This window comes from Callithrix jacchus, chromosome 7 (assembly GCF_049354715.1).
Source record: "Callithrix jacchus isolate 240 chromosome 7, calJac240_pri, whole genome shotgun sequence".
NCBI classification, from domain to species: Eukaryota; Metazoa; Chordata; class Mammalia; order Primates; family Cebidae; genus Callithrix; species Callithrix jacchus.
Window position 1 is genome coordinate 23,467,364 of NC_133508.1, and position 18,037 is coordinate 23,485,400.

At 38.8% G+C, this 18,037-nt stretch overlaps 1 protein-coding gene across 5 annotated transcripts in view; it reads left to right on the plus strand.

The window, feature by feature from the left end:
• Positions 1 to 18,037, plus strand: part of ARMC3 (armadillo repeat containing 3) — a 109,402-nt gene that overhangs the window by 55,153 nt on the left and 36,212 nt on the right. For all 5 annotated transcript variants that reach the window (XM_002750094.6, XM_009000036.4, XM_035306942.3 and 2 more), the window contains one exon: positions 15,147 to 15,396. In XM_002750094.6, coding sequence (XP_002750140.5) covers positions 15,147 to 15,396 — 250 coding nt within the window. The remainder of the gene's footprint in view (positions 1 to 15,146; positions 15,397 to 18,037) is intronic.

Consider the following 18,037-nt stretch of genomic DNA (forward strand, 5'->3'; position numbering starts at 1 on the left):
CTTTAACCCATTATATACTGTCCATTCTGTTATTTTTTTTTAATTTTATATTTTGTAAGGGAAATGGGACATGAATGAGAGCGGCTTTCTGAATGTTCTCTGAGGTTTATATAGTTTTTACCTGGGATTTTCTGAGCTAAAAAAATATTGAAGATAAATGCTTTTGAGGAGGATATGGAATCAGATTTGACAGGTTTATGCCAAATGCTGAAGACTAAAGTTGCAAAAGATTCTAGAGTCGATCAAAAGGAATGAACATGAACCAGCCACTTATAGAAGGACTCCTTCTCGAAACCTCCTTGAGTTCAATACCTAATGCCAAATACGACGGAAATGAGACAACGAATGTGATTGGTTATTTTTAATAAAATAATTTTCTACTCAGATCGTCTTTTTAGAATTGTGAGCTTAAACTCAGCATTGGTGAGTATTTCTGGTGTCACTTTTAGCAGCAGTCCGTTCCATCATCTCCCCTAGGAAGCATCACGGCTTTGCTGCTGGGATAGTGGGAATCAAGGTTTTCTAATTATTTTTCTGTCATATGTAAGTCGTATAGGAGGCAAAAACCCACATAACTTTCTCCAGGTGCATTTGCGTTTGAATATTTGATCCTCGCTAGCCTGCTTTTTAAAAATGCACATAAGCACTGCAAATACCAATTTTGTGTGTAGGTTAAAATATAACCCTTCTCCTACACACATATCTTAATGTGTCTAAAATGAAATTTTAAAACCCAATTCTTAACTCAGGGCATCTTCTGGAATTGGAGGCTCATTTCACGCATTGAGTAATTGCTGGCGTTGTCATGGTAACATATAACGTTGGTGCAATTTCCTTTATGTAATAGATTTTTGCTTGGAAAGTTGTGGGTAGATCAAAATTTTCTAAATTAAATAATCAGCCTGGGGAAGGAGAAATGTACTTTGTTGTAACCCTTTTTGTAAAGCTAACAAATTCGTTTTTATTTAAAATATTTTTATAATCTAAAAATAGAATTTTATAATCTTTCTGTAAATTTATAGTCTAATGTATCTGATTTCAAATTTTCACACATCTTGCTTTCTCATAAAAAAAACACATAAAATATAATAAAATAGTATGATGATGAGCAATTTTAGCAGCAATCATAAATAAATAGTCAGACCATTCCTAGCCTTATGTGGAAGATTTTCAACTTTATTAAAATAATCTGATCATCACCTTAATTGATGCCAAAAAACCTTGCCTAGTTGGTACTCTTTATGAATGAGGTTTCCCAGATACTCAAGTTTAGTGGATTTTTAAAAATTTACTTCTTTAATCCAAAAAAAACTTTAAAAAATTTGTGATGTTTGAATTAAAATCTAAAATCTTTTCCTCTCAACCTTCTGTTTTTTATTTCTTATTTTTTTATTTTTAGACAGGGTCTTGCTCTATTGCTCAGGCTGAAGTGCAGTGGTGCAATCTTGGCTCACTGCAACCTCCTGGGTTCAAGTGGTTCTCCTGCCTCAGCCTCCCAAGTAGCTGGGATTACAGGCACGTGCCACCATGCCCAGCTAATTTTTGCATTTTTAGAAGAGATGGGGTTTCACCAGGTTGGCCAGAATGGTCTCTATCTCTTGACCTTGTGATCCGCCCACCTCAACCTCCCAAAGTGTGGGAATTAAAGGTGTGAGCCATTGCATCTGGCATTTTACTTTTTTTGAGAGATGGGATCTTACCGTGTTGTCCAGGCTGGTCTCTCAAATTTCTAAGTTCAAGCAGTCCTCCTATCTTGGCCTCCCAAAGTGCTGGGATTACAGATGTGAGCCTCTGCATCCAGCTCCCTCTCAGCCTTTTAAACTGATCACCCTGTTATTAAACATTGGTGGGGAAAGTTATGGTTGCCATTTTGACTAAGTGGCTGCCATATGACCCTCGGCAGTGTTCTCAGGGCCCCTTGGGAAGCGGGGGCTCCTTGTCCCACTCACTGGGAATAAATTCAGGGGGGCAGCTCCTTTGACCTTCGATGTATTTTGTTGATTACTTCTTAGGCTTTTGAGAACTTTCAGTTTTTTTCATTTTCACTGCTATCAGTGGATCTGATTGGCAGAGCTCTAACTTCCTCCCTGCCAGAGTTCCTTTCAAATCTTCCTTTCTGTCCATGAAAAGCTTGGATACCAGGTAACCCAGCTTTATCACATTTTACATAAAACCCATACAGGAGGGCCTGATGCCTCTTCTCTAAGTACATTTTTTTGCTTCTCAGAGGCCATTCCCCACCCTGCAGATAATTCTCATGTAAGTTGTGGGCATGTGAAATTTCTAGGTATTTGAATTATGGATACTTGAGATGGTAGTTTAAATATTATTAACGAACATGAATCCTTTTACTTACAAAGGAGCTAATGTCGTAGAGTAAAATGGACACAAAATATAACCCAGAAGTAAATTCCACTTCCAGGAGTATTTTGCCTTAGGTCTTTGTAGTCACCACCCTCTTGCCTGGAAAATCTTTTTCCCTGGCAGGCTGCGGTTCCGTCTCTCACTCCCTTCATATCTCTGTTGGAATGCCACCCTGGCAAAGCAACTTAGCATTATCACACGGCTTAAGATCGCACCCCACACACACATGCATATTCTCAACGCTCCTTCCCTGCTGCCCATTTTACATATGCTTATCATTTTCTAACATAGCATGTAATTCACTGGTACACTTGTCATCATTTATTTTTTGCACTGTCCTCCCCTGCCACACACACACACACACACACACACACACACCAACCACACACACACCAACTGCTAGCATCCATGCAGGGAGCAGCCTTCTCTATCTAATTCACTGAAGCATCCCAAGCATCTAGAATAGTCTTCATCCCGTACTGGGCAATGAGAAGAAAATAGGCTTACATCAAAAATAAAACAAACAAATGTCCGGGCAAGGTGGCTCACATCTATAATCCCAGCACTTTGGGAGGCTGAGGTGGGTGGATTACTTGAGGTCAGGAGTTTGAGACCAGCCTGGCCAACATGGCAAAACTCTGCCTCTACTAAAAATACAAAAAAATTAGCCAGGCCTGGTGGTGCATACCTGTAATCCCTGCTCCTCAGGAGGCTGATGCATGAGAATCGCTTGAACCCTGGAGGCAGAGGTTGCAGTGAGCTGATACTGTGCCACTGCACTCCAGCCTGGGCAACAGAGTGAGACTCCATCTCAAACAAAAAAAAAAAAAAAAAAAGGAAAAAGAAAAACAACCAAATGTAAAATGACAGTGAGGAAAACAAAGTCTATTTGACAACCAAAATCTGTTGTCAAACAATCAGTCAATGCCCATTACTTCAAACAGAAAGCAAGAATCAGTGTGGTTTTCCTTGTTTGTTGTCATAACTTGGAAAACAGAGGCTTCCCTGTAAGGACCTCCTGTTGACACTTCTAATTCTATATTATCTGTGGAATAAAGATTACTTCAAGTGGGTAAGAATATGAAAAGGCAATAAATAAGAATAAAAATAACTATTTTTATAAAGGCATAGTGAAAGAGGACAGCCAGATTCACTTATTAGCAGCGAAAGAAGGATAAAGCAAAGTAAAACTATTTTAAAGGGAATAAATCAAAGGTGATAAGGCTAAAACAATGCCTATCGGAAGGAACAGATGAAAATGGAAACCAAGAGGCAATAGTAACTTTCATAGAAAAGTGTAATCCATTTAGTTGATTGGACACATATCCTTTATTGGTATACTGCTGATCTCTTTGACAAATCTCAATTTGTTATACTTTTTGAAAATGAGAAAGCTGTTAATTTTTGACAGAGGAAATATTATTTTCAGCTAAATTTCATGTTGCATTTATCCCGAACGCCTTTATCCAATTAATTATATCAAAGTTCCACATTATTTATGCAAGTACTGGGGGAATTATTCTTCTGAGGAGCAGACCCTACATATTAAAAGAATATTTAAACTATTAATTTATAACATCACTGCCATCTATTGGATCTGATTAGAATTAGAGTTTAAGATATTCCAAGAAGAAAAAGGGTTCAGTGATTTTCACTTACCTTAGCCAATGCTCACCACATTTGGTCACTGGTAAACCATGAAAAGATTAGAATAAATGTTCAGAACTAATAAAGATTAATATAAATCTTGGCTTGATAGTTTTCAAAAGATGCAATTATCTTAGGATATAAAATACAATGAATAAAATAAAAATATAAACAGTAATAACTACAATTATTTTAATACCTATAGAGAAGTGAGAACTGTGGTTTTGTTAGAGTAAATCCCTAGGTTACACATAGATCATACTAACACTGATTCTTCATAATGATTGCATGTTCTATCCATGAAGAACTGAGTGAATTCCCCAAATCTTAGAGATCCTTTTTTCTCCATTTTTTTGGTTTATTATTTTTTATTTTTTGTACTTCTTTTGACTTTCCATGACCACAGTGACCCAAGAAATTTCTAAATGGTAGCACATATAGTGGTGACTAAAAAAATTAATTGATTGATTACTGGTCCATCGCCAGCTTCTGCAATACCAGAGACAAAAAGCTCTTCCCCAGAAACTGTCTTGCCATTGTGTTCTCTATGGTCAGCACCGCACGAGGGAATAATGAAATACAGAAGCAGTACACCCCAAAGAGACTCCAAGAACAGCTAGAATGCCTCCAAATTATATGGATGTGCATTTGAGCACTTTGGAAACCTTAGAATGTCCTCATTATATATGGCTGACTCATCATTTTGCATTATCAATATTAAACATTCTCTTTGCTAATATAGAAATAAAGCATTGATTAATTTTAATACTTATTGGAATTATTTATGGAGTATCATGCCCAAGAATGCCATGCAATTTGTAGAGAAAACTTTAAAACGTATGCCACACACAGAACTTCACTTAGTGTTCAAGCCAAGTCAATACTCCATCTAGTGCTTCAAGAAAAATCAGTACTGCACAGTGACCAATGTTCTTATCAATCATTTCAGTATTGTCAAGGAGGGACATGACCTTAAGTGATTTCCTGGAATGTTAAATTTCTCCAGCAGAAATAGAAAGCAGTTTTTCAAGCCTTTTAAAACATTTCTATCCCATTCAGTAAAGTTGGTGGGAAGAGAATGTATTTGTGTATTTATTGTTACCATTTCTTTTATTCTATTGATTTTAGGCTAATGGTTATTCCTGAGAATTGGCTATATTTCATGGTAGAATTGGCTGTATTTCATGGTGGAATGAAGGCTGAGTGCAATGAATGATGATGATCATTTTGAAGGGGAAAAAAACTCCTCTTAAAGTTAGCAAAATACAAACCACGAGTGTCACTTTTCCTTCACCATCCCTGTACAGGAAGAGATGAAATGGCTAGAAATGTGTTCCACCACCCTCTGAAAAATCAGTGTTAACACCCTGTTCTTAGAGTACACTTCTTGGCCAGTACTCACAGACCCACTTATATAAGTAATCCTGTCATTTAGAATACTTTTTACTGAAGGAGCGCTGGCCATAGAGATAATCCACAGTAATTTACAAAATTAAAATGTAGTTTCATGAAAAATGCAAGTTCGTGTTGTAAGCTTGATGTATAGGTTGCACTTAGTATTGCTAAGGTTGTACAGCTATTGTCTTTGTTGCATAGGGCTTTTCATTTTCAGAGTTCCATTTTCCCTTCTAACAATGCAAGAAACCGCGTCTTTATACTGACCCCTAGTGGCAGTTTAGGAGCATGTTGGGGGAGGGGCAAAAAAGTAACGGAGGGATTGCTCGGTAGTTTAATGAAACGAACATTAATTTAATTTGAAACACTCTCCGGTGTATCTAAGATGAGATTTTTAAAACATTCTTAAAAGATTCCTACCTGAAAATTATTCCACCATGGTGCTTTTAGAGATAATATTCTACTACTAAGCGTGTGTTTAACGGATGCTTGTCCCCTGTTAAGGTATAGCAATTTACAAACGTTTTGAGGCATTCATTGTACTGGTAGCTGGACATCTTCTGTGCTATATAACCAGACAGGATAAATGTAATACTTTTGAACAATATAAAGTAATAGACCTCATTGCTATTATCGTTTCTCTAGAGTTGATTTTTGCTCTTGATTTTGTGCAATAGATGATTTTGTTTTAAATTCTCATTTATATCACTTTGTTGTAAAATTCTACATCCTTTGAATTAGAATACTTGCAATATGAGTATCTCGGAAGATAACTCGAGCTAATTTCATAACTTTTTAGGAGATTTTGTTTTGTATTAAGGATAAAGGTATTATTTTGTATTAAGGAAATACGTTCTCTGGAAGAACATATTTAACATGTTAATTAATACCTTAAAAGGCCTCTGGAATTAACAGATAAAATAAATGGGGAAAGTCTTCATGGTAAACCTGAGAATTATTCTTGCATTATTTCCGTCCAGGTTTACTGAGTGGATGCTTTTCATTTCTGCCCCTTAGAGCCCGATTCCTCCCTGCCTGTTGGAATCTTGTTCTAAACATTGGTTATGCTGAATCGGAAAAAAATCATAGTGAATTTGGAAAACAGAATGAAAAGCTGAATTCTGCAACAGAACAAGTGGATTCCACATCCCCATTTCGTGTCAGTGGACGCCCATCTGACCTCGACCAACAGTTTGAATTTGATTAGCCACCAATTTTGTGAGGCTAAGTGAATCCCATAAAATGTTCAATCAGAAAATTATCCACGCGATTTTTATTACCTACAGTGCAGAGACTGATATTTGCATAACCTCATTTTAAAGTTGCGAGTACTCTTTCAGGTTTAATTTACAACATTACTGATTTTCAGAGGAAATCTTTATATCGTGTGATTTTTTCCCCCCTCTTTCGATTTGAAGCATACTTAGACCTATCTAAGTTTATTTTTACCAACCCTTGACTTTTTACGTTAATCATTTCTCTTGATTTTTCTTCACTCTGGAAATGGTCCTTATGGCTCATTGATTACACTTGAGTGGAAAGGCTTGAGTAGGATTCCTGAGGAAACTGCCCCAGTTCTAGCCCTGCAGGTGTAGGAGATTTGGCTGTTTAAATAAAAATTCTCTAAAAATGAAATGTTCACGCACACACACGTTTTGCGATATGATTGTATGTGTCCATGATCTGAAAAAAATGATGTTGTTGAAAGCTGCAGTGACGGGCCAGGTATTGAGCTAAGTCCTTGAGTGGAATATATCATGAAATCCCAGAGCAGTCCTATGGGGAAAGGAATATTCCTGTCATGCCCATTTTGCAGATGAGGAAACTGAGGCCCGGTGCTTATTCACGGTTACAGAGGTGGTCTGTTCTGTAGGTCCCCAGGGAGCCAGTAGGCACTGAAGCTCACACTCTCCACCCTGGCAACTTTTATTTTATTCTCTCCTCATCAGTGCCTCCAGGACCCAAAACTTCTCCACATTCCCCACCAGAAACTTCTGTGCCGAAATTCATGACCTCTTTGAATTCCTCCAGACTGAATGGTCAGCACTCCTTGCACTCACTCCTGCAGGCACCTTTGGAGACATCTTTCCTGCCTTCCTTTCCGTTTCTCTTCACTTCCCACCTTCCCTCCGCCTTTCTCCCCGGTTCCTTCCCCGAGGCCCCCCTCTCATCCTCTCTATTGCCTCTGCCTCCTCCTCTTTCTCAGTTTCCATTCCCTAAGGAATGATGTCCTAAAGCAAGTAAATTCTGTTGTGTTGTTTTGTTTTCCTGAAAATAATGTACTTTTTAAAGCTTAAAAGGTTGAAAAATGTAAAAAGTCATGAATCAAATGTCAGAAACCCACGTTTTTTCCTGTCTGTTGATTAACTTGCTTTTGAGCAAGTTTTAGTCTCCCTGCATCCTGTCTTTTTTGACTATGAAACAAACAAGTAAAAATGAATCTACATGATCTACTGTATTTAGTGCACGATAAGTGATTACCCCCTAACCAGTATCACGAGGAGTCTGGAATCCAGCTTTCACTGGGGACCAGATGTGATCTGTCTTTATAGCTGTTATCATTTCATTCCCAATGGTAGGGAACTTACCACCTTGAGTGAAGGGATGATTATTATTACCATTTTTTGGTAATGGTTCTACCATTATCTGGGTATTCTTTACCTGCTGGGCACTGTGCCAGGCTCTAGGGGTACCACAGGAAAGGAGTGCATCCGGCCTACATTCCAGTCAAGGAGACTAGTAGTACCTGAATAATTTTAGAAAGGTAATTGCAGAACAGATAACAGTATGGGCAAACTTAAAACAGCACAGTGTGGAGAGAGGGCCATGGCCCTGGGGTTAGGAAAGGGGCCTAGAGAATACCAGGCTTGTCAAGGGAGGGTCCTCTGAAGAACTGACATCTGAACTGCTGAAAATAAACCATTCCCGGCAAGTGCAGAGACTTTTTTTGTTTGCTATCACACCAGAGCATTCGGTGTCCTTATTTGGTTAAGAAAATCAACACCACGGTATCTCTAATTACTTTGGGATTGCATCCCTTGTCATTGACAGATATAAAAATCGGCTGATTTCCGGGCTAAACAGAAACATTTGCTAGCTGCAAAAGTCATTTATTTATTTATTTATTTATTTATTTTTGAGACGGAGTTTCGCTCTTGTTACCCAGGCTGGAGTGCAATGGCGCGATCTCGGCTCACGGCAACCTCCGCCTCCTGGGTTCAGGCAATTCTCCTGCCTCAGCTTCCTGAGTAGCTGGGATTACAGGCGTGTGCCACCATGCTCAATTAATTTTTTTTTTGTATTTTTAGTAGAGACGGGGTTTCACCATGTTGACTAGGATGGTCTCGATCTGTTGACCTCGTGATCCACCCGCCTCAGCCTCCCAAAGTGCTGGGATTACAGGCTTGAGCCACTGTGCCCGGCCGCAAAAGTCATTTATTATGAATATCCTCACTCCTTGACCGTCATTCCTATTTTATTAGAAGACACGTCACCCATGCGAAAGAGAGCTGTTCTCTGCTGATGGCAGGTAGTTAATTATGAGTAGGGCATTCTAGCCTTTGAAACAGAAGGTAGCATGTATGGAAGTGAAGTATTGTGATTGAACAGCTAGGTCAATAAAGACTCCGCGTCACTTGGAAGAAAATTACATATGATTTCCCCAGACTTTGATTGACTGTCTCAAAATCGGTAGCAAAACATGCATGCTTTTTGTGGAAGTGCTGGGTTAGTGCTCACTATTCTCTTTGCAGTCCTGCTGTTCTCTTTGGGAAAGCGTCATGTGACCATGGCGGCAACATCAAAGGGAATTCTGAAAGACTCAAAATGAAACCTGCTAAGGTGCATCAATATGACGTAATCCATTTGGTTTCACATATTTCTTAGCATTTTTTTTTGGCATTCTTCTGATTTTGCTATAGATGCAAACAACTTTTTTTTTCCCCATGGCTAGACTTTACTGTAATTATATTACTTTAAAACCCTTCATTTTAAGCATTTGCCGACAATTAATTGTGTTTCTCTCCCTTAATTGTGAAAAACTTCTTTAAATAATATTTCTTTAAAAGGAGAACATTCTCTTGGCTAGTTTGTCAGTCCTGGAGTTCAGCCAGAGTTTGGGGGCACAAATACTAGCGTCCTATAGCTCTGGGGCTGCGGTGGGAAGATCCTTGTTTTGGACCCAGAAATGGACCAATTTAGCAAACACACTCCACTTCTTGGATCATTAACTTTGTTGAGAAACTGGCTGGAACAAGAGTCAGGAATTCTGTTTATGGCATTCCAATTCTGACTGTGATAACCAGGAGACCTGTTTATCAGAACGGCCAGTGTTCCACCTGTCCAGACTTCCCGCAGCCGGCAAGGCTTAAAATGCCAGCCCTGAGTCGCTGCTGTGTACGCACTGCCCCTGACCACTTGCAGCGTGTCTGCCACCAATATGTCTTCCTTGGTGTGACAAAACTCAGGGAGACATATGAAAAGTCATGCTGGTGGGAATGGTTGTAATCACTGTTAACAAACAAGGTTCTTATTGCCAATATCACCATCTGTTCCATCGGGTTCCACATATTACCCTGTATGTGGGCTCTGTTAAACAGATTTCTATTCTGCCCAAGGTCACCCTTGATTCGTGTTACCAGACTTTGCAGATGGGTTGAATGTGAACCTCAAATTGCAGCAAGGATTCAAATCTGAAAGGTACCAAATGGTGTCAGCTGGTGCACACTCAAATAAACAGAGTCAACAATGCCTGCAAAGGCAAAATAGAGATATCCCTTGCTAAATTTAAATGATAAAATCCCTTGGAATTTATTCCCAAGAAGTTGTCTAAAGTGCAAAATTTTATTTCTTGAATATTATCTAAAAATTACCTCACTGTATAATTGGAGAAGCAAGAGGGTGGGGAGGAAATGAACCGATTTCAGGAGCAGCTGTAAGTGATAAAACTGGAAATCGCAGTGTTGTTGGATCCTGTCCCTTCTTGCAAACTTAAAGCTGAGCTAAGCACATTCCCCCTCCCTCCTCCTCAATACCTGCAGCGGATTTCTGCTCACTCACCTTGAGTTGATTTGAGTCAATTAAAATATATTAGTCGTCTCAGCACCGGAAATACAAATAAGACTCAAACATTACCTCTAAGAAGTATGTGCCAGGTACAGACGTAGCACAGAGGAGGGAGTGATTAACAAGGAGGGCTGTGATGGTCACAGATGACTTTGCAGAGGAAGGGACAAGTAAGCAGATAGTGAAGAATGAGATGGAGTTCTCCAGCCACAAGGGCCAGAGGGATAAGGAAGAGTGTTTGCAGTAAAAGGGACCACAAGTGCAAAGCCACAGACATGAAATTGCATAATATTTTTAGTGAGCCATAGACACTGTTTGTGTGTTTGAATTTTTCCTCAGTGGCATTCTTAGTGTGCTTTCTATAAGTGCTTTTTTATTGTGGGGTTTGGGCATTTAAATGAAAAACTGTTGAATTCCATTCATGAGTGTTGCAAAATAACATTTTAAAATTGTTACTTTTCTCTGATGTAAACCTTTGTGCCAGAACATCATAGTTTTAAACAAAAAGAAATGTGTATATTTAGCACACAAATGCTCTGAGCTCACGTTAAAAAGAAATCTAGTTTGGGGATCCAGAAATGCCTTCTTGAGGAAAAGATATTTGTGCTGAGCAGTGAAAGAGGGCTGGGCATTGTCCCGGATGACAGAGGATGTCAGGAAGTAAGAACAGCACAGGGGACCCTGATGTGGGAAAGAGCCTGGAATATTGAAGGTTGCCAGAGAGGCCTAGAGCACAGAGCTACAGGAAGAGGCAGGCGGGGGAGTAAGGTAGGGCTGGCATGAGGATCGGGGGCCGCTTGTGCTAGGCCTCAGAGGCCATGTCAGAAATTTGGGACTAGGCCAGGCATGGCAGCTCACTCCTGTAATTCCAGCACTTTGAGAGGCCGAGGTGGCAGGATTGCTTGAGGCCGTGAGTTCGGGACTACCTGGGGCAACAGCAAGATTCCACTCTAGGAAAAAAAATTTTTTTAATATAACAAAAAAGAAAAAGAAAAAATTGGGAACTTTATCCTAAGCAATGGGAAATTTTGAAAGTTTTAAGGAGGGGAGCAATATGATTATAATTATAAAAGATCACTTTAGCTGTAAGATGGAGGAAAGACTGGAGGGGTGAGGAGAGACCTGTTAGGAGGTTATTTATATCAACCCACAAGAGAGGATGCTGGATTGGATTCCCTGGGAGGATGGAAAGAAGGGAGAGATTGGAGAAATGTGGAGGAGGAAATAGTCAGGATTTGCTAATAGACTGACGGCACATGACATGTCAAGCTTCACCTCTGTTTACATATATCAAATGATATCCACAGATGCTTTTATACATTCCCATATTTGTTTTTTAGTTTGTTTTTTTCCCAATTTACATTTTAAACTCTTACTTGATTAAACTCCAACTGGATGGAGACTAATGATAGTAAATATCAGAAAATATTTTCAGATTATTGTGATGACATATGGCCCTATAATTCTGGATTTTAAAACAAAGCAGTTTGACTTCCGTCCCATTCATTTGGATAATGCTATACTATTTGGAAAACTGAAATGTGTTTTAAAAATATGACAGGCTTCGGCTTGTGTACAGGGAAAAATAAAACAGAATCTCTGAGGTTTGAAATAAACAGAATTAATTCTTTTTTGTTTTTTAAAGTATGAATTCTGCAGTCTATTTCTATATATAAAATTAGTTTTTAAGGTAAGAGTAATAGTTTAATTTTCCACCATGATAAGTTAATCTCAGTTATTCTTTTTAGACTTAGTGCTGCACATAGCGAATTACGGGCGGATATGTACATGTAATGCACCTTGTGCCAGCTGTGCCTGCACAATTCATCTTTCTGTGCTGGCGTTTATGTTCAATTTAGTAAAAGCTATATTCCACTGTGTACTGGAATATTTGGTTTTTTTAAACAGCTAGGCTTTTATGCATTTCTCTTTACTGTCTCCGTGAAGAGCAAAGAAAAGAGCAGAAGGTAGAGATATAAAGGAACCAAGTCAAAGTATGCCTTTGTAGAAGAGAAAGAAAGAAACAGAGTGAAAGCAGAAAGGCTGAGTGTTCAGATAGACCTGGTGTAAATTCTTGTATCTCTATGAACAGATTTTTCTTAGTTTTTAAGACAAATAAAAAAGATGATGTAGGACCCTAGGAACTCCTTTAGTTTTCTAAAATCTCCGTGGCACACACAAAAGACAAGGTCTTTGAGAAATTATTATATGCATTTACTTAAAACACCTCTGCTTCTACCCTGGATGCCATTGAAATACCCTGCGATTGTATGCTCTTTCTTAACTCTTCAGGATGTTTTAAAAAGTAAACATTTTCAAGGAAAAACCACCAAGTAACAAAGGAATTGTGCATTTGGCCAAGGAGTGTTTATAATGATTAAAAAATACAAGATATTTGGTTTAAGGGACTGATTGCAGTAAGTACCTGAAAAATAAGGAAAAAACTGATTTTTGAAAAGGTTAAGTATATATCATTAATTAGAAAATGCGTAATTTAACATTTCTGCTGGCAACTGTAAAAAGTATTCAATATTTCCATTGTAAAAATATGAGATGTTTCTGATAAGGTAACATATTAGAACCTCCAACGTTTCCCTCTTTCACAAAACCGAATGAACACCATGCCAATTAATGATAGGACAGAGGATGAAAAGTGAAATTAGCTTAAGAATGTTTATTTTATCCACTAGGAAAGTAAATTAAATGCTGATCGTTGGGCTATTACAGTGAGGGATGCAGGGCCTCTGGACATTTTCGTATAAGTCAATTTTGGTTACATGTCATCTAACCAAATGTTAAGGGACGTCGTCCTAGAAAATGAATGGGAGATACCGAAAGAAGAGTTAAATGTGGCCGGGCGCGGTGGCTCAAGCCTGTAATCCCAGCACTTTGGGAGGCCGAGGCGGGTGGACCACAAGGTCAAGAGATCGAGACCATCTTGGTCAACATGATGAAACCCTGTCTCTACTAAAAAAATACAAAAAATTAGCTGGGCATGTTGGCACGTGCCTGTAATCCCAGCTACTCAGGAGGCTGAGGCAGGAGAATTGCCTGAACCCGGGAGACAGAGGTTGTGGTGAGCCGAGATCGCGCCATTGCACTCCAGCCTGGGTAACAAGAGCGAAACTCCGTCTCAAAAAAAAAAAAGAAGAGTTTAATGTACAAGGACTGAAGAATGAGTAGAAATGAAGCTAGGCTCTGCATTTGCCTTTGTGGGATGTGGTGTGTTTGAGGGACTGGTTTACATAAGTGAGGGTGCGAGGTGGTCCTGGGAGGGCGACACCAACTGAGCCCTTCGTTTTCTAGACCTGCTGTCCCTTAGTTACGTTCCTGCCCAGTCACTGTGGCTTAGTTTCTTTCAGAGCCGGCGCCACAGTCACAGCCTCCTTAAACCCACAGCTTCCAGTCTCTTTATGGAGATTTCATTTGCCTCCTCTCTGATGGACAGCTGCCATAACTGCTTTCCTTGAGGTTGTCAGTCCTCCTTCAAAACAAGCAAATTGAAGTGACAATACCAAATTAAATTTAATTCATTACAGTTCAGGGTGATGGGCTGAATCATTTAGCCTTAATCTTTTTTTAATTTTTTGGTTATTATTATGTAATCCTAAATAAAAAAAGTGTCAAACAAAAACTTAAAAGAGATGTTCATATTACTGACATCTCAAGTATTTTTATTGCCTTGATGACTTCTATTACTATGATGATTTAAATGGATTTTGAACACAGAATTTTGGGTCTCCCTTTAAAATCAGGACCCTCTCTTTATCTTATTGCTTGGAACATCTGTTTAAAGCAGTTACACACACTAAAGAACATAACTGATTTATCTCCCATTTGTTAAAATACTCTAATTTTTTATTTTTACTACATATGAGCTTTTAAACTGATTTTAAAACAAGGACTATTTTGTGCTCTTAAAAGATTTAGGCTATCTAATTGTGAAAAAATGTTAATATATTAATATAACTGTAGTCTTTTTATACTAGAGACAGGACATTTAATAACTGAATATGCCTACATTACTAAAATTATCCATATCCATATCATGACTTTGATCTGTGATGTTTCATTTGTAAAAGCAATATTCACATGCAGAATGATTTGCTGGTTTCAAACCTGTTAACCTTTGCCTACAATTAACAACCTAATTGGAAAAAGAGGAAGACATGCTAATGAATTTTAACTTAAATCAGGAGTTGCCATGCTCATTCATTTCTATTACTTAAGGCTCTGTTTTCTTAATAGCTAGGAATATTTTATCTTCAAGAGAACTTCCTAATAATTTTATGGTTCTTGTATAATATCATATAAGAGTTTCCTTAAATAGACTTTCCTGGTCTTAAATGTAAATAAATAAAAACAATCATGGTTGTCCCATTTTCTGAGCAGTAGCCATCTATTTCTGAGGTTTCTAAGAAGCAATAATGGTATATTTTTCTATAACCAAAAGCTGTAAAAGTAGAAAAAGAATTATTTCAATTCATTCATAGCTCAAAATTTCCCAGACTCCATTTAAATCACTAGTGCTCAATTCTGGGTTCATTGCATGGCAAATTAATTTATTTCTAAAATTGTATTTCTGTACTCATTTGTTTTATCAGCTTAGTTGCATGCTCCAAAGATAATTTTTTGAATTCAGATGAATCACATTCATTTCTCCTTCATTTACTCAGCGCTGCCGCTGAAGCTGATGGTATTGATCCATTAATAAACGTCCTGTCTAGTAAACGAGACGGAGCCATTGCCAACGCTGCTACGGTATTAACCAACATGGCCATGCAGGAGCCCCTGCGCCAGAACATACAGAACCATGGCATCATGCACGCCATCATCAGCCCTCTGCATTCTGCAAACACAGTCGTGCAGAGCAAAGCTGCTCTCACTGTCGCCTCAATGGCATGTGACGTTGAGGCCCGGACAGAGGTGAGAGTTTTAATAACATGTATTCTCTCATTTTTCTGTCTAGTACCTGCTGGTCGTTTCATTTGGAACCTTTTTAAGTGATTGAACAAACCTATCATTTAAGTCTGTCAAAACTGGTATGACAGTGGAAAACAAATTGGCATTGTCTTGTCTTGTTTTGTTTTATTAGCAAAGAAGGTGAGCATGCCCTATAAACCCAGCAATTCTAAGTATATACCTAAGAGAATCTGTTGCCTCTGTGTACCAGGAATCATTGTTTATAGTATCTAAACGACTGGAAACAAACCAACTGTTCAATTGTTAAGATATCGCATAACGCATTGTGCTGTATACATAAAATAGAATCTTATGTCAGTGAAAATGAATGAGCTACAGCCTCACATGTCAGCAGAGATGAGTTCACAGCATTATGCCAATGAAAAACAAGTTGTAGAGAAATATGTACTTACAATTCCATTTATGTAACATTCAAGAGTATGCAAAGCTAGGCACTATGCTGTTTTGGCATGCATACATATAAGTTAAAACTATAAAGAAAATTGAGGGAATGATGAATCTGAAATTCAGAAAGTGGTTGCTTCTGCAGGGAGAAAGGGGGCATGTAATCGGATGGAATACGCAGGGTTCAGCGGCATTGAAATGGTCATCTCTTAAGCTGGGTAGTAGACAAACAGGTGTGCTTTTTACTGGAATTCTTTAAATTATGCATGTGGATTCTGATGTGCACTCTTGTGTTTCTCTATTTCTTATTTTCAAAATACACAATTGCATTTATCTGAAAATATATGATACAAAAATGTCCTTGGTAACTTATGGTGATCCTATTAAATCTTCAGAAAAACTTCATTTAGGCCAGGTGCAATGGCTGACGCTTGTTATCCTAGCACTTTGGGAAGTCAAGGCAGGTGGATTGCTTGAGGCCATGAGTTTGAGGCCAGCCTGGGGAACTTGGGGAGATCCGCATCTCTACAAAAAGATTCTGCCTCCTAAAAGAATAAAAATACAGCTGGACTTAAATCAACAATCATCCTCTTTTTTTTTTCTTAATTTTCTCACATTTTCTTGTCATCATGGGACTCATTTGAACATCCTGGGACTTTATTCTTTTCTGTCGCCTAAAAATAACAAAGCCAGCGTTTATGGGCACCTGCTGTGTGCTACATGTGTGCTAAGCACTTCACATGCATTTAAGCCTCACTTGAGATATGTATGTTTGTAATCCTCATATTACAGATGAGGAAAATGAGGCTTAAAGAAATATACTCAAAGCAGAATTGGTAAGTGTCAAGTCAGGGATATGAGAACACATCAGAGTCCAGAGCCCAAGCTTCACACTAGGCCGTCTGCTCAAACAACTGCCTAATCCTTTTCTTCTGTCGCCTTGATCTCCATTCTGCCACCCTTTTTTGTTCCCATTGACTCACTTCATTTGTGCTCACTCATGCAGGTAGTGGTAGACTCCACCTACTGTGTGCCAGGTGCTCTGTTGGGTATCATGGGCACAGTGACAAACAAGCATCCTCTTTATGCCTCCATGCAGCCTGCAGGGGCACCCACCTAGTTAGTTTCTGGAATATGCAGGAGACCCTTTACTTTTTTCCTCTCCCCTCCTATTCCCCTTACTGGCTCCAGACTGACCTTTCTAACTTGTAACCCTCTTCACATCATTGCAAATCCCCAACGTGCTGCTCAGCGCCATCTGCAGGAGCCCCCATGACCTGCACCTGCCTACCTAAGAGTGTAAGCTCCAGCTGTCCAGGTGGAACTCAACACTCCAGAAATGCCACACTACCTGTTACTCTATCTGAATGCTCTGCTCTCAGAGCTGTACCTGGTTGATTTTTCTGCTTTCTTCCTTTTCCCCACCTGATAAACTCCTATTTCTCCTACAAAATTCAGCTCTACCCTCCTGCCCTCAGGAAGCCTTTCTTTAGTTTTCAAAGCAGGGTGCATCTTTCTCTATGCTCCCATTACACCCTTTGGCTTCCTTTTTTGAATGGTATGGTTCTATGTAAAAGACTACAAGCTCCTTGAGGCTTTAGGGAAAAGAACTGAGATATTTTTGTCCCTGTGTCCATGTCATTAATATACACCTGGCACATAATACATGCTGAATGAACAGTTGTTAAATGAATGAATGAATGAATAAATGAAGGAATTAATGAATAAATTAAATCTTTGCCTAAAGGATACATGGTGTTAGATTACTATCTTATATTATACCCAGATATAAAAATGAGCAGAAAGTTGGCTTGCTAAGTGTTAGGATGATTTAAGTGAACTTTCTAAGCTGTCCCAGTAATATGTGATAAAATGTAAGCCCCACCAGGGCCCCTGTGTTTGAGATGAGAGTGCCTGAAGGTGGAATGCATTCCACAGGGATCTTGCCTTCAGATACTAACATTCAAACTGGTAGAATAAGAATATTCTTTTTATCCTCCAGACACATAGATAATTCAGCATTACATTTCAGACATGAGACAAGAACTCTGCCCAATCTTTCTTTTTTTCTGATTGGAATTTTTTTTTTTTTTTTTGAGAGGGAATCTTGCCCTGTCACCCAGGCTAAAGTGCAATGATGTGATCTCAGCTCACTACAACTTCTGCCTCCTGGGTTCAAGTGACGCTCCTGCCTCAGCCT